This window comes from Grampus griseus (genome assembly GCF_964374135.1).
Source record: "Grampus griseus genome assembly, chromosome: 14".
Taxonomy (NCBI): Eukaryota; Metazoa; Chordata; class Mammalia; order Artiodactyla; family Delphinidae; genus Grampus; species Grampus griseus.
Window position 1 is genome coordinate 78,150,200 of NC_139008.1, and position 23,794 is coordinate 78,173,993.

The window sequence follows — 23,794 nt, forward strand, 5'->3', positions numbered from 1 at the left end:
ATTTGACGAGATTATAGTGGAAAACTTCCCTAACATGGGAAAGGAAATAGCCACCCAAGTCCAGGAAGCACAGAGAATTCCAGGCAGGATAAACCAAAGGAGAAACACACTGAGACACATAGTAATCAAGTTGACAAAAATTAAAGACAAAGAAAAATTATTGAAAGCAACAAGGGAAAAATGACAAATAACATACAAGGGAACTCTCATAAGGTTAACAGCTGATTTCTCAGCAGAAACTCTACAAGCCAGAAGGGAGTGGCACAATATATTTAAAGTGATGAAAGGGAAGAACCTACAACCAAGATTACTCTACCAGGCAAGGATCTCATTCAGATTCAACGGAGAAATCAAAAGCTTTACAGACAAGCAAAAGCTAAGAAAATTCAGCACCACCAAACCAACTCTACAACAAATGCTAAAGGAACTTCTCTAAGTGGGAAACACAAGAGAAGAAAAGGACCTACAAAAACAAACCCATAACAATTAAGAAAATGGTAATAGGAACACACATATCGATAATTACCTTAAATGTGAATGGATTAAATGCTCCAACCAAAAGACACAGGCTCGCTGAATGGATACAAAAACAAGACCTATATATAGGGAACCTAACTGGTTCCCAGTCTTTTCTTCTACTATAAACTGCTTCAGTGAACATCTAGGTACATATACTTATTTATTTCTGTAACATAAATTTCTAGAAGTTGAATTGCTGGGACAAAGATCTCAATTTTCCATGAAAAAGTACTGCCTCTACATTAAAAAGTGTATTTATAAAAGTAACACTGTCATTGGGAAAACACTTTGTATTCTGTTACAAGTTAATCACTAAAGGGATGTTGCCTATAAACTTAAATTATCCATAATGGCCCATCTCTGGGAACCCTGCCTCCCAGGTAACAAGTGTTAAACTAAAATACTTTTGTTTCGCTCACAGGAAACATACTGACCAGGCCCACCTGTGAATGGCTTCAGGAAGGAAGAAATGAACACATCCCATTCAGAGTCTGGCTGGAACCAGGACTTTACCCCCTCCCCTTTTAGTATGAAAGAAGCCTAAATGAATTCTAGCTCCGGGAAGATGGTTCTTTGAGACACTAGTCTACCATCTTCTTGGTCTGCTGACTTTCCAAATAAATTTGCTATTCCCTGCCCCAGCAACTCATCTCGTGATTTATTGGCCTGTCATGTGGTGAGCAGTACGAGCTTGGACTCGGTAACAACACTAGTCCCCGAAAATGATAGTGAGGGTCAAATTAGACCAAAATAGAAGGATGCTTACCTTATGCTTGAATCAACAGGTGATCAGGAAGAACATACATAGGTGATAACTAATTTTATCTATGAGGGGCTTCAATCCTTGTGATGTGATAAGGAGGTTCTAGGTGGGCAGGTGGGTGATACCTTCTTAGAAAAGGATGGCCAAGGCAAAACAATAGACGGGGTGGCACTTGAGTTTGAGGACTAAAGAAAGAGAAGTAGCCAGACATGTAAAGATATGGGAAGAGACTGTATTTTTCTCATGCTTACATTATCCAAGTTTTAGGATTGATTTCTAATCTAAGGTTGAAACCATGAAACTATTGTGAAGAGAGCCCATCAAACGTCTACATGACATGGAACAGATGTTAGAGACCACTTGAATGATTTCCCCCTGCCGGTATGGAAGGGTCTAGAAGAACATGGAGAATAAAGGAGAGCCTAGGAGAGAACTTCTTCCGGATGCACAGGTATTTTAGGGTTCTTACCTCCTTTATGGAACTTTACAGACCTGAACCTTTACAAGCAGGGTCAGTGGGAAGAGCGGTCTTGACTCCAGGTTGTAGTTCTCAGAAAGACCAATAGGTGGGGGTGAAGGACAAGAAACAGCACTTCGTAGCGTCTATAATAGATGGTTGCCGTTCAGGTTGAACTAATTACTCCCAGAGTGTAGCTCATGAGTACACGAATGCCAGCTTCTGGTAGATTAATACGTCTGAGGACGTGGGAGCTCCAAAGGAGGAAATTAATAAGGGTCTATGTACCACTTGTTATGGGCCAAGGAACCTCAAGCTTATTTGCTTGCAAACCTTTTCCTCCCTCCTCCCTCCTCCTTTCTACTGCTAATCAGGCTTGGTTCTAAGTTCTCTCCAGGCCTGAGCTTCTTTCATCCTGATTGCACAGCCATGAAGTTTAGACAGTGCGTTTCAAAGTTAACCGTGCACACCAGTCCCCTGGAGAGCTCATTAAAATGCAGCCTCTGATGCCATGGGTCTGGGTGGTGGGGCCTGAGAGTCTGCCTTTCTACAGGCTCCCAGATGAGCCTGGCGCTCTAGGGCCTTGGACCTTGCTTTGCACACTGGGGGTTCATTAAGTTTGAGTAAAACAGGCACAGAGGTCTTAAGGAACTTGGCCAAATCCTCATATATGGCCGAGCTGACATTTTTTAACTCACTCAGGTCAGCTACACATCAGGGGAGGTGGAGAGGCCACTAACTGATGCTGAGCGGCTGGCTAATTGTTAAGTGTTTCTTTGTGTTGGGTCAAGCGTTGTTTTTTACTGAGGGTGTAGAGTTAGCATTCAGATGGGAGAAAAAAATATCCATCTTTATTTCACTAACCTCTAACTGAAGTTTAGTATTTCTTCCCACCACGAACGTAGCAGCAAACCTCTGTAGTATTAGCCATGTCCCGTGACCTAGGATGGCGTTCAGGACCTGCAGAGGAGCTCAAGGCGTGCCACCTCCAGCTGCGCTGCTTTGGTACATTGATAATGTTGGGCCTGAAAAGCAGCAGGTGCAAAGAGGGCTCTCTGGCCTCTCCTTTTCTTCCTGAAAGCAGGGGATAAACTCCCAGGTGAAAGAGGCCCTCCCTGGACCAGAAGGAAAGAAACAGTCCTATCACCAAAGATGAGGAGGCCGAGAAAAATCTGTACAAACAGACCTTGTGAAAATATTTCATCTTCCTTTATGTTTTTAATTTATTTACTTTTATTTTTGGCTGTGTTGGGTCTTTGTCGCTGCGCGCAGGCTTCCTCTAGTTGCGTCGAGCGGGGGCTACTTTTCGTTGCGGTGAGCGGGCATCTCATTGCGGTAACTTCTCTTGTTGTGGAGTGTGGGCTCTAGGTACGTGGGCTTCAGTAGTTGTGGCACGCGGGCTTCAGTAGTTGTGGCTCGTGGGCTCTAGAGAGCAGGCTCAGTAGTTGTGGCGCACGGGCTTAGTTGCTCCGCGGCATGTGGGATCTTCCCGGGCCAGGGATCAAGCCCGTGTCCCCTGCATTGGCAGGTGGATTCTTAACCACTGGGCCACCAGGGAAGTCCTTATCTTCCTTTAGTCTCCCCATAATTTTAGTTATTTTTTCCATAACTGTTACTCTTTCTTTAACCTAGTATATAAGCACTAAGGCCTCGTCACTTCTTTGGGTCTTCATGTCCTTATGAGGAAATGTCACATAAAACTTTTATTAAATCAATTTCTATGCTTTTCTCCTGTTTATCTTTTGTTGCAGAGCCCAGCTGAGAACCTAGAAGGGTAGAAGGAAAAAGCTTTTTTCCTAGATCTATCCCCTACATCTACCATAGAGAAAATTCCAGATATTTTCATATTACATTACACTTGCTGCAGGTATCCTGAAATATTGTTTATGTTCCTCAGTGTCTCCAAATTATGGTAATTATTAGAACACTGCTATAACTTATTAATTCATGGATAACAAAGAAGTTCATTTATTACTGAACTTCCCTGGTGGCGCAGTTGTTGAGAGTCCGCCTGCCGATGCAGGGGACATGGGTTCGTGCCCTGGTCCGCGAGAGTCCCACATACCGCGGAGCGGCTGGACCCGTGAGCCATGGCCACTGAGCCTGCATGTCCGGAGCCTGTGCTCCGCAACGGGAGAGGCCACAGCAGTGAGAGGCCTGCGTACCGCAAAAAAAAAAAAATATATATATATATATATATATATATTTAATGGCTGTGTTTCAGTATGATAGGCTTCCGTTGCAATCCTATACATTTTATTTTATACATTGAAAACTATTGTTCTGAGCAGGCACCCATGGTCGCTGTTTTAGTGCTGTGCTCTCCACGTCCTGTCTTATTTAACTTTCAAAACAGCTTATTGAGGTTTGGGCTGTTATTTGCACCCTTTTTTGTGGAGGAGGATACGGAGGCTCAGACAGGTAACTTGGTCAAGGTCACCTACCTGGAGAGTTGGAGCCTGGATTTGAGTGAGGCTGTTCCTACAAAGGGAAGTGTTGGTGTTAACGGCTGAACCTGTTTAGAAGGATTCTCCAAAGACAGAGCCCAGGCGCAAAGCAGGCACCAAGAGGAAGTCTGAGCAGTCCCTGCCTCTTCCCGACCTTCGCTGGCAGCTGCATCTGATTGGTGGATCCCATGTCACGTGCCTGTGCCCTGGCTGCAAGGGAGGCTGGGAAAGCGAGTCTAATAGTGGGAGGCTGTCTCTGCACCATAAAGTTGGGGATTCCTCAAAGCTGGGAGGAAGTTCAGAAGACAAAAACCAAACCAAACCAAACCAAAAACTAGTTCACTACAAACCCTAGCTATAGACCAGGCAGCCCAGGGGATGCAAACTTCTGGCAGCGCACAGGCTATGAGCTGTGGTTGGCAGATAATAGTAATTACAGCAATGCTAATTGAACACTTACTATGGGCCAAGCAATATTCTAAGCACTTGACATGCAGTAACTTATTCTATCTTCACAACCCTATGAGAGAGGTACTATCATTAGCATACCCATTTTACAGAGGTGGAAACTGAGGCTCAGAAAGGGGAAGTTGTTCCCTCTTAACCACCTGTAGTGTCATCCATTGAATGTACCTATCTTTTGAGTGGCTTGTGTATTCTCCAAGCCCTGCCACCCTCTATTGCCTGATACTGTTCCTAATTCACACATGCAGCTGCCAGTCCGGGCTCTTCAGTTTTACATTTGAGTTTCCCACCCCTGCCCAGTTCTCTGAGATTTCTGGGATAGAGATGAGGGGGAGAATGTCTTGCAGGTTCATCTGAATGGTTCTTGACCAGAATCTCTGGCATTGAGTCCAGGTATCTATAATTTTTCAAAGCCCCAGAAGGTTCTAGTGTGAGCAGGGCTGAGAACCTCTGGATTGCTTAAGAATCTTAGGCCGGCTTGTGTGATGAATGCCGATTACACACTGTTGCCTCACTGGATTGGCTGTGTCTCTTTGCAAATGTGTACAGAGCAGGGGTCAAGGTAGGCACCGGGATGCAGTGGTGGAGGTGAAGAGAGGCACAGCTGCTCACAGTGGGGTTGCTGGGGGGTAGGGATAGGGAGTGAGAAGGCAGGTGGGAAGAGCATTCCAGACAGAGGGAACTCTGCACACGCGAAAGTCTGGGGTCAAGAGAACTTGGAGGGTTTGGGCATGAACTCTTATGCCATCAGCTGCCACTTGCCTGTGCCTGGCCCCCTCTCCCTCTGCCTGCATGCCCGTGTTCCTGGTTGCAGACCCCTACGTGCCTGGAGCTTTCAAGAGAGGTTGGAGCAGTGAAAGAAGAGGAGGCTGGGAAGCGGAGCTGGGGCCAGGCTGCGGAGGACTTGAGACCACCCTTAGATGTTAGCCTGAGGGCCCTGGGGAGCTGGGTGTTTTATTTGGGACTTCTAAAAAGCATCTGGGCTTCCACAAGCTGGTAGAGGTGGTTTGGAGCAGCAGCTAAGGTAATCAGGTGTCCTGGTTTACTCAGGACTTTGAATTCTAAAGCCAGGAAAGTCCTGGGCAAACTGGGATGGTTGGTTGCCCTCCTGGAAGCTAAGCGTCCCCTCACCTTTGTCTCTGCAGGATTCTGGTCCCACCAAGTGTAGGCGTAGACCAGTGTTTCTCAAACTTCACCATGTATACAAGTCACCTGGATTCTTGTTGAAATGCAGACTCTGATTCCACAGGTCTGGGATGGGGCCTGAGAATCTGCATTTCTAACAGGCATCCAGGGGGCACACGTCCATGTTTGAGTAGCAAGGGTTGAGAGCACACCCAGGCTCACTGTAAACCAGCTACTTTGGATCACAACTAGGAGAGAGAGGCTACGATCACCCAAAAAGCGCATCTATCTCCCAAGGCAAATGCAAACCAGTCCCCTCTCTAATGGGTTGCTCAGGCCCCAACCAGACAGCAGAAAAATTAGCTGCTGACTATATTTTTGTTTAAAATCCAATGCACACCTCTCGCAGGCAGCACCCACCACAGGCACTGTCTACTTGGTTTGCTTCCCAGTCATTGGGTCCCTCCTGCTTGGGTGCAGTGGGGCTGCATTTTGCATCTTTCTCTCCCCCGCTCTTTTTCTTTTATCACTTGTACTTTTCACTCCACAGCAGCCTGGGTCAGTGTGCAAATGAGACAGTCCCCTGGAAAATGACAACTCTTGCTGGGCAGCCTGTTGGAAAGAGATTGAAATCAGTATTTTTTTTTTCTTTGTCCTCCTGTGCAAGTAGACATAGGTTTGTTGCAATTGCTGGAAGGAACGACATTGACCTTTGAGCTTCTACGAATGCTTTTTTGAAGAGTCTCTGTTATAGCACTGCCATCACCCCTGCTTCCTCTTGCTGCTGCTTACATAGAATGGCTCCAGGGCTGGGCAGTTCAGCACGGTGAAGCTGGGTGCTATGTGAATTTGGCAAGTTTCTTGTCCTAGCTGTAAATGGGGATAGCGACTGTGCCTGCTGAGCTGGGCATTCCCTGTTGGCTCCCAGACCTATTCTCTGCCCTGAGAAGCTGACCGTTAGGGACTGCGTCCCTTGGGCATCCTGTCTTCTGGCTTTGGGTTGGGTTTACAATGGGAGGTACTTGTAGAAGACAGGTGTTGTTATTTATTACCCGTTCCCTCCTTACTATAGGTTGCAGCTGTGCATTTCTGTGACCACAGCTCCTGCCAAGAAGATGCCGCTATAGCTCCAGCCCTGGATTGTTTGCCAATTACTTATTATTGCTTCTGAGCTCCAAATTCACCCTTCAATACCTGCTCTGCCACGATGGAGAGTTCCTTTCCAGCATCTCCCGTTTGAAGTGAGTGCAATGTTAAGCTTTATCAGTAGAGGGAGCTAGAGGGACACTGCTGGCTCTGCTTGTTTTTATCCGTCATTCACTTTTTTTTTTTTTTTTTGCGGTACGCGGGCCTCTCACTGTTGCGGCCTCTCCCGTTGCGGAGCACAGGCTCCGGACGCGCAGGCTCGGCGGCCATGGCTCACGGGCCCAGCCGCTCCGCGGCATGTGGGATCTTCCCGGACCAGGGCACGAACCCGTGTCCCCTGCATTGGCAGGTGGACTCTCAACCACTGCACCACCAGGGAAGCCCCCGTCATTCACTTTTACTCCGTGAGGTGGAACACATCTCCAGGACCTGGCCAATCAGAGCACCGCCTCCTCTTGGCCTCACTGATTGACTCAGGGATGTGCAGGTGATGTAGGCTCCCAGTCAGAGTGAATCTCAGGGCTTATGGCAGGAGCTATCCCAAAGATACCTTGATCTTTCCTGTTAGACTTGAACTTGAGAAGATGAGAGGCTGGGCTGCTGCAGCCATGTTGTCACCAGGGAGGGACCGTCTTGAGCTGCCAGGTGAAACAGGAGCATTCACCACAGGGATCATGAGAGTGACGCCGACAAGGTGGGGATCGTAAGATGGGGAGAAACAAGACTCCTCATGACACTGAGCTGTGACCTTGACTCTTCAGTGATGCAAGCTTATAAATGTCCTCTCTCCACATTCCTTCCTCCACCACCACGTTCCCTCCCACCCCCCTTAAGCCAGTTTGAGTTGGATTTTCTGCTATTTAGAAACATAGCAATCCTGCCTGATAGAATATCTGTTTCGATTTTTACAAAATGGCTTTAGGAGAAGAACTATTGCTAAATATCTGCTTTTTGCCAGGCACTTTACTGCATTATCTCATTTAATCCTCTCGCCATCCCCTCACAGCCCTTGTAGGGTGGAAGGAAGGTGTGTTATCATTATCTCCATTTTCCAGATGAGGAAACAAGGCTCAGGCAAGGTAAGTAACTAGTGAAGCCCACCCAGCTAGTCAGTGATGGAAGCAGACGACGGACCGTGCAGAGTGGAAGCCAGTTGTCCACCTTCTCAAGTGGCCAGAGCCGTGCATCGCAGCAGAGGGCGTCCACACTGGCCAAGGAGGGGGGCAGGGGTGAAATACAGATCCCTGAGTAATCGTACAAAAATGCAGCTCCGCCACATTCATTCTCTGCTAACGAAAAGATCTCCAAATTGTGGTTCTGCCAAGTCTTTTGGAATGAAGTGTGAACGTGCATTTGTAATTAGCAGCCGTTGTGCAGGCAAATGAGAAAAGTGCGAAAGTCCCTTGAAATGTTATAAAAAGTCGGGCAAAAGCATACCTCTATTACCTTGTGTATGCTATTAATTTATCAGTCCCTTTTCATTGTTGCTGGCTGAGTTTGGGGAGAATAATTAACAATAATAGCAATAGCTACTGTTTGTGGAGCACCGACTATGGGCCAGGTTCTGTTCTTGCTGCTTTGTATTCTTTATTTCATTTAATCCTCATGTCATCCCAGTATGGTGGGTGTTGCTCCTTTTTTTTTTTTCTTTCTTTTTTTTTTACAGAGGATGAACTAGACATTCATTAACTTGCCCAGGGACACACAACAAGGCAGTGGCTTGTCAGGGAGTTGAACTTCGAGATTCTCTGGCTCCAGAGCCCAAGTTCCTTCTGTTTGTCCTGGGACTTGCAGCATTTCCTGCTCCTTCAGGGTGTCCCACTCACATAAATTAAGAAAACCATATGGATTGACTCCTCTGAAGACCAGTGTTACTGGCTGGCTAGAGTGCTAAGTTCAGCTTGAAGATGCTCGTATTGTTAAAGGTGTCTTGATAGGTGCTAAACTTCACAGGACCCTTCCTGGACTTCTGATTCAGATTCAGGTATGTATCAGTCAGTTAAAATGACAGAAACCCAATTTATTGGATCACATGAATGAAAAGTCCAGGGGAAGGGATGGCTTCAGGCACTGCTGGTTCCAGGGATTCACTGTTGACATTAGAACCTAGCTTCTCTCTCTCCATCCTTTGGTTCTGTTTCCTCTGTATTGGCTCCGTTCTTTGGCTCCCATATGTACACCATTCAGATTTATATCCCGTGAGAGAGAGAGAGGTTCTTTGCTGATAGGGCCTATATAAATCCCAACATCCATTCGGAGGATGGAGTCCAGGATGTGGCAGCCCTAAGATGCCCTCAAGGACCCAGGTACTCACATTCCTGTTCTGTCATCCTTGGTACTTGCCTTATATCTTCAGAGTCACTTCACTGTCCAAGACAGCTGTTAGAGACCCAGCAATCACATCTATGTTCCAGGAACAGGGAGAACAGAAGAAGGACCATTTTCCCCCTCTTCAGGAGCCTTTTCAAAGCCCCTACAAGACTTCACTTACATCTTACTGGCCAGAACATTTTCATTTGGCCGCATCTAGCTGCAAGGCAGGCTGGAAAATATAGCCTTTATCTCAGTGGCAGTGCACCTGGATAGAACTGGGGCTTGTTAGTAAGGAGGAAGGGGAGAATGGGTGGTAGATGAGCCACTAGGGCTTCTGTCCCAGTGGCCACTGCCAGATGCTGGGGGGATGGATGCCGGGGAGGCAAACTACAGGTGCCCACTAAACTTGGCAGTTAATGTTCTGCTGGGGTCTAATAGCGCCTCTTCAGTGAAACAGATATTTCTGAAAGAGTTCTGGATTAGAGGTCAAAGTTCGGATTGCCGATTCCAGCTCTATTAACTGGCCATGTGGCCACATACACCTCATTTTGCCTCTTGTGTCTTAGTTTCTCCAACTGTAAAATGGGGACTATAGTCATATCAGTCGGATATGCCTCTGCCTCCGAGAATGCCTGACTGACTAGCAGTAGGGTGACCAACTCATCCTGGTTTTCCTGGGACTTTTCTGAGTTTAGCACTGAATGCTAAATGCTAAATGGAGCACCCTGGGGACACCCTGAGTTCTAGGCAAACTGGGATGATTGGTCATTCTAAGTAGCAGTAACTTAAATCAGAAAGGCGTTTATCATTTAGAGGTAGGTGTCCCTGGGTGAGTTCAGCAGCTTTACGATGTCTTTATGGACCCAAGCAGGCCCTTTGCATCTTTCAGATCCACCCTGCAGATTGGGTTTCCTTCCTCCAACTTGCCATCCCCTGGTCATGAGTATGGCCGCCCCGCTTCAGCACCTGTTGTCTTAGGTTGGCCTCCCTAGAAGCAGGGGGCTGAGATGGGGAATGAGGCGCATGTGTTTTATTCAGACGTGCTCTCAGGAGAAAGCTGCAGTGGAGAAGGGAAGCAGGATTGGGCAGGGGAAAAGGTGAGCAAAGATGTGGTTTTGCCTAGAGTTTAGTTTCTGCCTGATCCCATAGGGAGCTCTGAAGCCTGAACAGCATCACAGAACAAGTTCCACCTTGAGGCCAGGGGCTGAGGACTTGCACCTGTGTCAGCCAGTCGTGGCTGTGAGCTGGCTTGGTGGGGTAGGGCTGTCACCTCGAAGGCATCCCTGGGTGCTGTGATTCCCTGGAGAGGGGGCTGCCCTGGGTTATGACAACACAGCATCTGGGGGCTGGACAACTACAGCTTCTTCTACCCATGTCTTCACTCAACAGCATCCAGGGCAGAAAGGAGGAAAGAGGAGAAAAGGGCTTTCTCATATCAGAGGGAAAATCTCCACAGTAACCTCAGACAGACTTCCTCTGGGGTCTCGTTTGCCAAAACTGGGTCACGTGCCCACCTCTGACGACTCATTGCAAAGGGTGATGGGATTACCATGGTTGGTGTAAACCCTGGGACTGGGCAAACAGGGGACCTGCTGGTGCGGAAGATGGGGAACGGCTTTCACATGGGCAACTAGCAATGTCTGCCCCCAACACTGCCCCAACTCTGCGGCTGTGGTGAGGTCCAAGCACCGATCGCAACTCTGTAGACACGAGTGGTTGTTACTTATTTTCCCTCTACCTCTTTCCCTGGTCCCTGCAGGCAAATAGGTTAGGCCTCCTTAACAGAGATGAGGCTACCCTCATAACTCTCCCAGATCCTTTGCTGAAGTTCTGGGCAAACTTGGGCTCTTGCCTTGGGCACGTGGAGGAGGCTGGAGGGCCCCCCCCAAGTCTCTGCCAGAAACCATAGATCTTAGTGTTTGGGGATGTGCTTTCAGCTGGGCCTTCCAATTTATTCTCCTTCAAAAGCAAAGCACAGCCCAGCAGCCTGGGATGGGTAAGATGGGTAAGACTCAATAGCTGAGGGCAGCAGAGTAAAGGTATTTCTTCACTTTTGCCAGTTCCCTTCCCTTCCCCAGAACTGCCCCTAGGAACCTTGGTTGACTCTCACTGTTGAGTAATTTTTATGCCTGTTTCAAAAGCCTCTGAGCTTCTAAAATGAGGTATTTTCCATCTAATCTTCTTTATGGAGAAACAGCTTTTATCTATTTAGCAGCTATTCTGTTAAATGTGGTCACATACCCACCTCCTTGGGCTTGTCCTTATTAAATGGACTTGTCATTTAGAGAATGATTCTAAGGACTTCTTTTTTGTGTCCCATGTATATATAATAATAAACACGGTGGAATGCCAATAGCTACCAAGAGGTATGGAATGAAGTGTGGACGTGCATTTGTAATTAGCAGCCGCTGTGCAGGCAAATGAGAAAAGTGCGAAAGTCCCTTGAAATGTTATAAAAAGTCAGGCAAAAGCATACCTCTATTACCTTGTGTATACTATTAATTTATCTGTGCTGTGACAACACAGCATCTGGGGGCTGGACAACTATTAGGGACGTAGTCCTATTAGGTTCTTTTTGCCCCCTATTTTTAAAGGCAAGGCTAGTTGGTGGCTTTAAATTTATTAAAACAAATTTATTTATTTGAACATTTCCAGGTCATTTGGGTAAATGGCACGTTCTCTCAGAAAAGAAAATGAATAAAATATTTCGGGGGCTTCCCTGATGGTGCAAGTGGTTGAAAGTCCGCCTGCCGATGCAGGGGACACGGGTTCGTGCCCCGGTCCGGGAAGATCCCACATGCCGCAGAGTGGCTGGGCCCGTGAGCCATGGCCGCTGAGCCTGCGCGTCCGGAGCCTGTGCTCCGCAACGGGAGAGGCCACAACAGTGAGAGGCCCGCGTACCACACACACACTATATATATATATATATATATATATTTCGGGCTCTGTTTTATGTTTTCAAACAAACTCCCACGTTATCTTTTTATACATTTGCTTAATGATTTTTTTTTTTTTTTTTTTGGTATGCGGGCCTCTCACCATTGTGGCCTCTCCCGTTGTGGAGCACAGGCTCCAGACGCGCAGGTTCAGCGGCCATGGCTCACGGGCCCAGCCGCTCCACGGCATGTGGGATCTTCCCGGACCGGGGCACGAACCCGCGTCCCCTGCATCGGCAGGCGGACTCTCAACCACTGCGCCACCAGGGAAGCCCTCTTTTTATACATTTAATTTAAAATACATGGATGTTGATGGAGGACTAAATTCACATGGTGGAGGGACTTCCCTGGCGGTCCAGTGGTTAAGACTCTGCGCTCCCAATGGAGGGGGCATGGGTTTGATCCCTGGTTGGGGGCACTAAGGTCCTGCATGCCATGCAGAGTGGCCAAAAATATAAAATAAATAAATTCACATGGTGGAGATGGTTTCCAAGCAGAAATCATCGGGTGACGTGGGGGTGGGGGTGGGTTATTTGACCGCTTAATTGTGGTGCCCTTTTACAGGAATAGATTGTACTGAGAGTCATGCCACCATATGTATGAACAAATATGGTTGATATGTGTATGTAATTTGTAGGACTCTGTATAGAAGTAAGGGATCCACAGATTCATTTATTCAGCAAATATTTATTGAGCACCTACTACGTGCCAGGTGCTGTCGTAGACTGGGGATACTGCTGTGCAGGTCCCTGCCCTCATGGAGCTGACCATCTAATGGAGAAAGAAAGCCCATGCGCAACACATATATAAGGTATTGGGTGATAATAAGGCTCTCAGAGAAGGATGAAGCAGGCTAAGGGGCTGCGTGTTTTAAATATAGATTTTATTATTATTCAGGTACGGCGAGGCCAACAGATCAGGAGACAATTGCCATTGAAAAGACAGTTTGTTATACTCATAGTTCCCAAGAGAAGGGGGCATGCCACATCGTGGGGGGACACATGGGGAAGCACAGGGCTGGTCAGAGGCAGAGGGAGGGGGTAACTGTGGGCAAGAACTTTACTGAGGTTTTTGAGGGAAGGAGTGGGTGAGGCAGGGTAAGCAGGCTTAGGATTGGCTAGTTTGAAAAATTTCAGCGAGCCCTGGGGCGTAGGGCTGTGCTTGGTTGTCTGATCTGGCCCTGGGGTGATGAGGGCATGTGGACAGTGGCCTGGTGTGTGAGAGCCCCAAAAGGGAGGTGGAAGGAGGTGGCTAAGGGTATGGAATCCGGATTGGTTGGTTTGTATTTGAAAAGCACGCTTGCGGGTGAGTGGTTTACCATCTCTAGGAACTGGCTGTCCCTGGAAGGAGCAGTCCTTGCAGGGTCTGCAAGGTCCCGGATGTCAAAGCATCAGAATACAGAAAAGAAAAGCCATGGTTAATACACTGGGGGCATGCTAGGAGTGTGGTCTTTTATACAGGCTGTGGGGATGAGGTCAGATAAGGGCTCTCTGTTTAAGTGACATTTGAGCAGAGACCCTAATAAAGAGAGGGAGCACGTGGATATCCCTTAGGGAAGAGTCTTCCAGGCAGAGGAAACAGCAAGTGCAAAGGCCCTGAGGAGGGACTGTATTTGGTCTGTTCATTGAATAAAGAGTTTGGTGTAGCTGAAGGGAGAGATGAGAGGGAGACAAGGACACCAGGTCAGGGAGCTGGGGCCGTGAGAGACACTGGCTTTGACTGAGTGGGATGGAATGTCACCAGGTTGGGGGAGACACTCTGTGCAGAGGATGACTATGATCAGAGTTGCGTTTCAACAGGGTCCGTCTGGTGCTGTGCAGAGAACAGATGGGAGGGGAAGCAGGAGAGCAGGGAAACCAAGCAGGAGGCTTCAGCAACAATCCACGTGGGAGAGGATGGGGGCTGGACCACTGGAGGAGGTTAAGTGGCCAGATTCCTGATATAAGTTAACAGGACTGGATGGAGAGATAGGAGAACCGGTGTTAGGAGGAATACTATTTTTTTTTTTTCTGGAGGAAAATGTATGTGAGGCCGTTTTAGCAAATGTAAATCACACTTCCTTTAGCTGATGTCTTTTTTTCTTTTTCTTTTTTGGCTGTGCTGTGAAGCTTGCAGGATCTTAGTTCCCCAACCAGGGATCCAGCTCAGGTCCTGGCGGTGAAAGCACCGAGTCCTAACCACTGGAACACCAGGGAATTCCCAGTTGATGTCATTCTCCATGCTCGTACAGCTCCCTGCACCTGCACCCCCATCATCCCACGTGCGCAGAAATCTTCTATTCACGTGTCTTTCTCTCCATTAAATAATAAGCACCTCTGGGGCAGGGACTGAGTCCAGTTCTGTTGTTTTATTGTTTTGTCCCCAGCTGCTCTGAGAGGGCCTGGCTCAGAGTAAGGTCTCTGGAAATGTTTGTTCAAAGAGTGTCAACTTTGCAGATCTGAGTTTTCTCCCTAGGAGGAAGGATTCTCACAGTGGGGCCATGTGCCCACAGGCTCCCTCGACAGCTGGTGGGATGTCCAGGGCTTCCCCACCTCTGGGCTTTGCACTGGCTGTGCCCTCTGCTTGGATGGCTGCCCCTTCGCCTCCTCCTGGTCCCCATTTCAATGTCACCTACTCAGAAAGTCCTTCCTTGACTCTCTTCAGGGGCTGCTCTCCACCTCTCCTCTGGCCCCCGTCGCTGTCTGCCAGGTCACCCTGTGCTCACCAACATCAGAAATTATTTTCTTCAATTTGCATTTCTCTATCTCTCTCTCTCTCCCCGCCACTGTGCGGGCCCCATGAGGGCAGGGGCCTGGTTCTCAAATGTTCACTGGGGTAGGAGGTGGGGTTGGTGGCCATTCTGATCCCCTCCAGTGGGAAGGGTGCCCATGCCCAGCAGCTGCGGTGCCAGGTGCTAAAGGCTCCCACCTGTGCTTCCTGGGGGACTGGCTTGGCTGGCTGGAACTGTCCTATAGGATATGGCAGGGTGTCCAGTCAGGACCGGAACTAAAGAGAGGTATGTGGGTCAGAGTTATGCAGTTGCAAAGGCAGATCCTGTCTTTATTTTGTTCATCATGGGTTTTTAGCATTAGTCTTGAGTTTTTAAAAATATCGCATTGAAATATGATTTATCTTGATTACTAAGGTGTTTTTGTTTTTTTTTTGACTCCCCCTTAAATTCTGTGCCCGAGATGAGAGGTTCCAGCCCTCCTCGGAGGTGGGCTGGAATCTACTGTGAAATCAGCCTTTCCCAGTCCCCACTGTGAGTCTTAGGGAAGCCCTGAGCTCAACGGTAGATGGGGGATGTCCATGTGACCTAAAAAATAAGACAAATTTGGGAAAGGTCTGCTTTGCCGTTTCCCCTAGAGCAGTGATTTTCACTCACCGTAATTTTCACTGCATGGAGTTAGCTGTCTGAACCGGGGTCAAAAGGGAGGTCCCCTTAGGACCGGGAGAAGAATTGTGCCCCCAACTTCCAACAGAACAGCCCTTATTCAGTCCAATTTTTAGCTGGGCTTCTTCATCAGATTTTATATTGCTAAAAAAGAGTGGAAAAGCCACTACAGTCAAGTCGATGATGGTCCTAGGAGTGGCTAGTTAGGTGTCCTGAGGCCTCCGGATTCTTAATTAGGGCAAAGGATCCTTAAGCAACACTCTGGGTGTGAAGGTCAGTATCTTGAGCCCCTTTGTCCCTCAAGGGAGGTCTTGAGAGGCGCCTGCGTCTGGGCCTCCACCTCAGCCACCAGCACAGATGAGAATCTGGGCAAGAAGATGCCAGAAACCTGGACCTTCAGTGACCCAGCTCCTCCTCTGCCCTCGGTGTGGTGGGCGCGTGACTCCCCTCCCAGCGTGGCCCGCTCTGGGCTCCCCCCACCTCAGATGGTATTTGCTTTCCCCTCCCTGGAGTTTTAAAGGCTCTTTGTGTGCCACGTTTCTCTCTGTTCTGCGTTTTCAATTGTCTTCCGTTCTCTCTTAGCCACTTCGGAGGGGGGCAAAGCTCATTCCATAAATCTAAGGTATTATTACAGGTGACGGCAGTGCCTGATCTCTGTGACACCCACCGGACTCCAGAGGGTAGAGCTAATTAGTCGGAACACTTACTTTTCAGGCGTGAGTCACTGGAAGCAGGTGTCAGGGGGAGGCTTTAACGAGGCCCTCGTGACTTGCATATTTCCAGTCGGCATCACTGCGTGTACACTGTGCAGAGGTAGCCCTGCCCCTGCCTCCCCACTGGGTAGGGGGAGAGAGAGAGAGAGGGAGGGAGAGGGGGAGGGAGAGGTGCTCAGACGTCCCGCTATCCAGTGTTAAAAGCAAAAGCCTTTCTACTTTCTGGCCCTTTTTCTTGCTTCCCCTCAGTCTTTCATTCATTCCACAAATGTCTGTTGAGTACCTGCTGGCTGCTGGGCCCTGTGCTAGCTGTTGGGAGTCAGCCGTGAGCTCTATCGCTGAATCCCTGCCACGATAGCACTGACCTCCTTGGGCGGGAGACAGACCCTAAGTGAGGAGCAGAGAAATAAACAAGGCAATTCTAGAAGCCGATAAGTGGATGGAGAAGATAAGCTGGGTGAGAGAGACAGCGCGGGCAGCGCGCGTGCTGGAGGGGATTCTCTAGGCAAGTGGTCAGGAAGGTGATGGGAGGAGGCAGCTCTGCCGTGCTCGGCAGGACGGAGGGATCTGAATGTGTGAAGGCCCGGGCGGGAAATGGGCTGGGTGCTTCTAAAGAGCAGTGTGGAGACCAGCGTAGTCGGATGGAGTGAGCGAAAGAGAGACACCTGGGAAATGGGGCTGGAGAGGGCCGCAGGCCCAGGCAATGCCGGGCACTTGCGCTTTATTCTCAGCGTGATGGCTGCCGCTGTGGGTTTAGGCAGGACAGTGATGGGACCAGATTTATTTTAGAGCTTGCTTTCCGCAGCTGGCCGAGGGGAGGAGCCGGGGCCAAGGCAGCAGGTGTTTGGGGCGGAGAAGCCAGCGATGCTGCGGTATCTGTGAGGCGGAAGGCAGGCGTGTGACCGCCACCTGGGCGCCAAGCCCCCTCTCCAGACTGGCACCGAGGGGCTCTGAACTCTGCAAGCAGAGTAAATCTGGTGGGCTGCCCTGGGGCTCCCTCTCTACCTGGCACCATCCACACTGCATGAGATCGGGAGGTGTTCCTGGTCGGGTGGGTGCTCTGTAGGTCTTTGAGGGGCCCAGGGAGGCCTTTGGGGGCTTCAGACTATGCTCTCAGATGGCCCAGGAAACTGTGGTCCACCTTCCCAAAGCAGCAACCTAATGTCATCTAGGTTTACATTTAGATTCAGATAAACAGTCTGAAGCATTTTTTTTTCAAAAATTAAAATAAATGTGGCATAGAATAAAAAAATCCACACTATTTTTTTTAAAGAGAAAATCAAGTGATTTCACCTTTGTAGTCAGCAATGCTGACTTTGTGTCTACAAGGCTGTTAGGGGTGCCTTGGGGGAAAAGTTTGAGAAACAGGCCTTAAGGTGCAAACGAGGAGAACAGCAGATGGGAGAGAAGGAAAAAGGAGGGAAAGAGAGGCCTGGAGGTGGGAGGAATCAAAGAGAAAGAAGAGCGAGGGACTGCAGTCTTTACCAGCAGTTTCCCAAAGGTACCTGCCCTGTTTTCCTCCAACCCCACGGGGACCCCACTAGGCATGAAGGACCCAAGGAAACAGGCCCTTTCACTTCTGGCTCCCACACTGGCTGGCCTTGCTGGGAAGCGCCGTTTCCTCTCTTAAGAGAGCTCCGTGGAAGGCTTTTTCTCTCTTTTTCACCGGTCTTCTTTAATCGCACGTGATCCACACTGAGGACAGACGTGTAGCTGCTGCTGTTGGTATTTTTTCTCTAGGCAGCCCCAGAAAGCAAGTCTTTGCTGGGCATGTTATTTACATGGTGGAAAGAACAAGCCATTTCCTTATTAGGGAAACAGGCATGGGGGCTGGGGCGGGCGGGGGGACCGACAGGGCTGTGTGCTGGGCTTCACTTCTGGACTCTGAGGACCAGGGACCCCCTGCGGATGGACGCTGGGACATCCTCCCTGGGGCGTGGCTCGGTCACTCCTAGGCCAGGGCTGCGCTCAGAAGCAGCACGTGCCTTCGAAGGCTTCTGCAGTGATGGCGATAGCTTCAAGCCTCAGAGGGCGGGTAGGGCTGGGGGTGTCCTCGCGGTGGCGGTGGCGGGGTGTGTCCTCTGGGCTCAGTTGTTGTCTCTGGTGTCTGAGGAGGCACTTCCAAACAAGATGTCACTGTCGTGGGACATGCTGCTCAGCTGCGACTTGGTTTTGATGAGGAACTGGGTCCTCCGGAACATCACCCTTTCTTGCTCCTGCTTGAGCTCCAGGTAGGAGCGGGAGAAGGTGTGGAAGATGGAGGTCACGGGGAAGGCCATGAGGAGGATGCCGCTGAGGATGCTGCTGAGCGCCACCACCTGGCCAGGCGTGCTCCTGGGTACCATGTCGCCATAGCCCACAGTTGTCATGGTGATGACGGCCCACCAGTAGCAGGCAGGGATGCTGGTGAACTCGGGGCTATCGGCCATCTCGTTCTCGATGACGTAGAGGAGGGGGGCAAAGAGGGCGATGGCCACGCAGAGGAAGAGCAGCAGGAGGCCGAACTCGCGGGTGCAGCGGCGGGCCGTGAGCCCCAGCGTCTGCAGCCCCAGCGAGTGGCGGGCCAGGCGCATGACGTACAGGATACGCAGCGCCCGCAGGACGCGCAGCACCAGCCCCACCTTGTCCAGGTAGCTGTTGCCTGTGCCGGGCTTGCGGCGGTCCGCGGCGGCGCCGTCCACCAGCAGGGTGATGTAGTAGGGCAGGATGGCCACCATGTCAATCAGCGTCAGCGGGCTCCGCAGGAAGGCAAACTTGCTGGGCGCCTGGATGAGACGCAGGAGGAACTCGAGGGAGAACCAGCCCACACACACAGACTCCACGATGAAGATGTTGCGGCACATCTGGGAGCACTGGCCCTGGGAGAGAGGGGAGAGGTCAGCGGTCCCACCAGCAAGGAGCATGAGGCTCTGTCCTGGCTGGGCTACGCGGGTGAAGGGTGGTCTGGGCATGTGCCTGTCCGTGTCCTGCGGCCCCGAGTCCTCTCTTTCTCTGGCTATGCTCACTCCCTGGTTGATCCCGTGCAGACCTAGGGCTTGAAGTACCATCTCAACATTGACCATTCCTAATCTCTCTCTAGCCCAGACCTCGCCCCTGAACTGCACACCCCAGACGGGCTGCCTCCTGGGATGTCTGGTAGGTGTCTCAAACTCATCGTGTCCCGAAACGGGCTCCTGATTTCTTTCTTCTTAAAATTTATTTTTATTGAGATGTAATTGACATATAACATGGTGTACAAATTTAAGGTGTACAATGAGTTGATACATGTATATATTGCAATATGAATAATTATCGTTCCGTTTATTGTGTCGAGAACATTTACGATCTAGTCTCTTTGGGCTCCTGATTGCCTGCACACCTGCCCACTGTGGATTCCCTTCTTAGCGATCAGCAATCCCATTTTTCTGGGTGCTCAGGACAGACTTGGCCTCATCCTGACGCCTCCCCTGTAATCCTCATGAAATCCCACTGGTGCTTCGTTTAAAATGATTCCAGAGTCAAAGCACTTCTCACTCTGTCCACTGCCCCACCTGGGTCCAGCCACCGCCCTCTCTGACTTGCACAGTCGCAGGCACCTCCTCCCTGGGCTTCCTGGTCCCTGCAGTCCACTTCACACACACAGCCAGAGGGACTCAGAACGTGAATCGGATCCTGTCCCTCCTTGCTGAGCATCCTCCATGGCTCAGAGAGATGGCTCAAGTCCCCCAGGGGCACAGGTGGCCAAGCCACCACCTCTCCCACTTCCTTGCCCCCTGCCTGCCTCGCTCACCTGCTCCAGCCCCACGGGCCTCCTCACTGCTCCTCCAACACCCCAGGCTCACCCCCAGCTCAGCGTTGACTTTTCTTGACTTTCCCTGCAGGATTCCTCTTCCCCCAGACACCCGTATCACTCTGCCCTCCCTTCCTCCAGCTCTTTACTTCCATATCACCTTCCCAGGGAGGGCTTTTGGGACCTGCCCTGTTTAAAAGCCCTCCCCCTTTTTCCGGTACCCCGATTCCCCTTGCTCTATTTGATCGTAATGCTCACCATCTTTTAATATGCTCAATAAGTTACTTATTTACCATGTTTATCATCTGTCTCAGCCCTGCCTGCCTGCCCCACTGCCCCAGGAGACTGCAGCCCCACAGGGCAGGACAGTTTGTGTATTGTTCACTCTCAGGACCCCAGTGCCTGGAAAGGCCCAGGACGCGCCCAGTGATCCATTCATATTTGTTACCAGGATGGACGGAAGAGCCCTGGCCTGGTGTTTAGACGGGGTGTCAGATGAAGGCCAGGCAGGCAAAGGGAAAGCCGCGGAGGTGGCCCAGGTGGGGCGGAGGCCTGCTGGGGTGCGCAGGCATCTAGCTCGTCGCCCCCTGATGGCTGTCCCAGGAGAATTCGGTCTTGAGGCTGCCTCACCGAATTTTTCAAGAGAAGCTGGAAATTTGGAGTTTTACATGAAATCTCCTGGGTTTTAAATGTTGTGACAATTCAATACAAAGAAAGCACTCCATGGTTCACTCAAACACATCTGTGTGCTGTATCTGTCATGTGGGCTGCTGCCAGCTGTTGCTCTGGTCTGCAATACAACTGGACGGTGGATCGTCCCCAGTGGGTTTGGACCTCAACCTCAAAGGGGCCTTTGGCAGAGAGGGAAGGCACAAATGGTTCTACCTGGGGCATCTTGTCGGTTCCCGGGCACAGCTGGGTTCTACCAGACCTGCTCTGCTAGCTTTTCCTCTAGGAATATGTGAGAGGCTGGAGAGATGAACTAGTACTGGGTGAGGCTTTGAGATCTCAGACCTCTGGGACAGGAAGCCCCCTCCTCTGGGAAGCCTTCCTGGAGTGCTTCCCCTCCAAGTATCCCCAGCACAGTTGGTGGTCCTCTCACAAGAGCCCCCTTGGCTTGTGTGTCATACTTATGGTCACGGGGCTGTCACCTAGACTTGAGCTTCCTGAATCTGGAGACCCACTCTGGTCATCCTGTCTGCCCTGTGGAGCCTGAATACAGTAGGCACTCAAACGTGTACTCAGGTGAAACAGTGAACCCCACTGGTCCCCCAAATGAAGCAGAAGAACAGCATTTTTACTGAGTCATGAAAAAGGCCGGGTATTTTTTTTTAAAGCAAGTATCAGAAGTTGAATAAAACTGTGGCTTTGTTAGTATTTTCCTGATAAAATCAGTATTGTGTATGTTGGAGCCAAGAAGAAATCTACACTAAATACAGGTGCTTCCAGACAGGTCTCAACTGACGGGCATTTTCTCTTTTTTTGGTAGGCACGTATAATCCTCATGGTGAGCACTTCCTGCACGCACATCGCCAGGCAACGTTCCAGTCACTTCCCGTAGACCCATTCGCTGAACCCTCAAGTGCTGTGAGGTGAGCCTGTTCACAGCCTCTTGGACATGTAGGGAAACTGAGGCACAGAGAGGTTAAGTAACTTGCCTACAGTTACACAGCCAGAGTGGACGAAGTGGGATTCAAATTCAGGCCGTCTGGCTGTAGCCCTGCCCCCTTCATCACTACCCCTTATGCTTCTCAAAAGTTCATTTTACTGGTTGAGTGCTGTTTTCTTAACACTGGTTTTTAAAACTCAGTGTATTAAAAAAGAAGTGTCAGAAACTCCCTGCGAGTTATAAAGGCAACACTATCGCTACTTTTTCCATAATATATGTGTTTGGGAAAACCCTCACGTGGTGAGTGGTTCTAATGTTTGATCAGAGAGTTCATGTAAAGCCCCTAGCACATGCAGGGTACACAGCCAGTGCTCAATAAATGCTGGCTGGCATGATATTTATGTTGAGTTCCTACCGCCATACTACCTATTTCTCCAATGCCTACACAATTTGCACCATCTGAACCTTTTGGTCTGTCTTGAGACCTGCTTCCAGAACCCCTATGTATGGGGAAAGGGTCCCAACTCAAAGGCTGAGGGTCTCATACATAAGGAGGCTGAACTGTGGGGCTAGATGAGGTCTCACGCTGCCATGTGGCACCCATACTTCCACGTTTAAGAACCAGACTAGGGACTCAGTCAGACCTGGGTCTGGGCAAGCTGCTTTGCCTCAGTGTTCTCAGCTGTCAAGTGGGTGTGAGAACACCTCCCATACCAGGATGCTGGAAGATTCGCTGAGGAGATAAGATGCAGGCAGAGTGGCAGCCCAGCCCTTGGCTCCTAGTAACTGCTGGCTAAGTGAGTGGTATCCCTGAGAATTGGACACACACCCCATCAGGCCCTGGAGTGAACACTTTATGGGAATTCTCTCATTTAACAGAAAGAGATGCTCACTATTTGAGGTCATGTGCACACACACACATCTATCAATAAAACTCATATTCAGGACCCAAAAAAGCTTTCTGGGATATTTTCATGCAAGGGAATTAGGAAGGCTGAGAAAGGATGCAAGTTGGTGAAATAAATTTTGATGGTATATGTCATGTGCTTAGCTTGGGGCCAGGTACATCATAGATCACATCAGCCATCCATCCATCCAACAGGGAGTGGCTGAGTGCCTCCTCCCTGCTGGACAATGTTGGGGGGGGCAGGGCACAGCGCAGACCTGCACAGGCATGGAGCTTGTGTTTGAACGTGGAGACGGGCAACACACATGTAAACACACTTATAAACAGATGTAAGCACAACGATGGACTGGGGTGCTGCTCAGCCAGTGCACTCAGGGAAGACCTCCTGGAGGAGGTGACAGTGCAGGTGAGAAGGCTGTGCACTTCTGGGAGGAGAGTGGTCCTGGGCTCTTACCTTCTCCTCCTCCTCCCTCAGGCTGGGTAAGGTGCTGATGGAGAGGTTGACGGCGGTGACGGTGACAAAGAGCACCGACAGGCAGGCGAACACCTTGCCGGGCAGCCCTGAGTGCGGCCTCTCTACCATGTCGCGCAGTCTCCGCATGCAGCGGCCCAGGCGGCCCTCGCCCTCCGTGGGGCCCTCGCTGTCGTGGTCCTCGCTGTCCAGCGGGTCGTCCTCATCCTCCCGCTCCACCATCTCGGCGAACTCCTCGATCTTCTGCAGGTAGCGGCGCTTACAGCAGCCGTCCAGGTGGTCCTCGGCGATGCCCCAGTAGAGCAGCTCCTCCTGGAAGGACAGGGCGCACATCTCCCGCAGCAGCCGCAGCTTGCCGGCCCTCAGGAAGGTCAGGATGGTGCCGAAGGCCCCCGGGTTGCGGTCGAAGAAGAACTCGTTGCAGGTGACGTCGTAGTCATCGCACACGTTGAGGATGTCGTCGAAGTTGGTGCAAGCCTTGAGCTGGCCCAGCCGCGTTAGCGGGAACTCCTCCAGCGTGGTCCAGGGCAGCGAGTACTTGATGCCGCCCACGTTGATGATGATCTGGCGCCTGCGGTCCTCTGGCTGGCCGCCCTGGCGGGGCTCGTCTTGTGGCCGCAGCCGCTGGGCTCGGCGGTAAAAGACGCCCTTGAGTGATTGGCTTTGGGGGAAGAAGGCCGGGTGGAAGGAGGCGTCGGAGGCGCAGCTCAGCGCGCTGTAGTCGTAATCAGAATTGTCTCCCGGTAAGAGGGTCATTTTGGGCCTTCACATCCCTCTCGG

The 23,794-nt window shown here is 50.3% G+C and overlaps 1 protein-coding gene across 1 annotated transcript; it reads right to left on the reverse strand.

Annotated features, from left to right (window-relative positions):
• Positions 1-18,344: 18,344 nt before the first annotated feature.
• Positions 18,345-23,792, reverse strand: KCNG1 (potassium voltage-gated channel modifier subfamily G member 1; the record flags this gene model as incomplete). Its single annotated transcript, XM_082669620.1, has 2 exons — positions 22,997-23,792; positions 18,345-19,115 (listed from the first exon to the last, which is right to left on the reverse strand). The coding sequence occupies exons 1-2, from the start codon at positions 23,768-23,770 to the stop codon at positions 18,345-18,347; spliced, it is 1,545 nt and encodes a 514-aa protein (XP_082525746.1). The 5' UTR covers positions 23,771-23,792.
• Between the last annotated feature and the right edge of the window lie 2 nt (positions 23,793-23,794).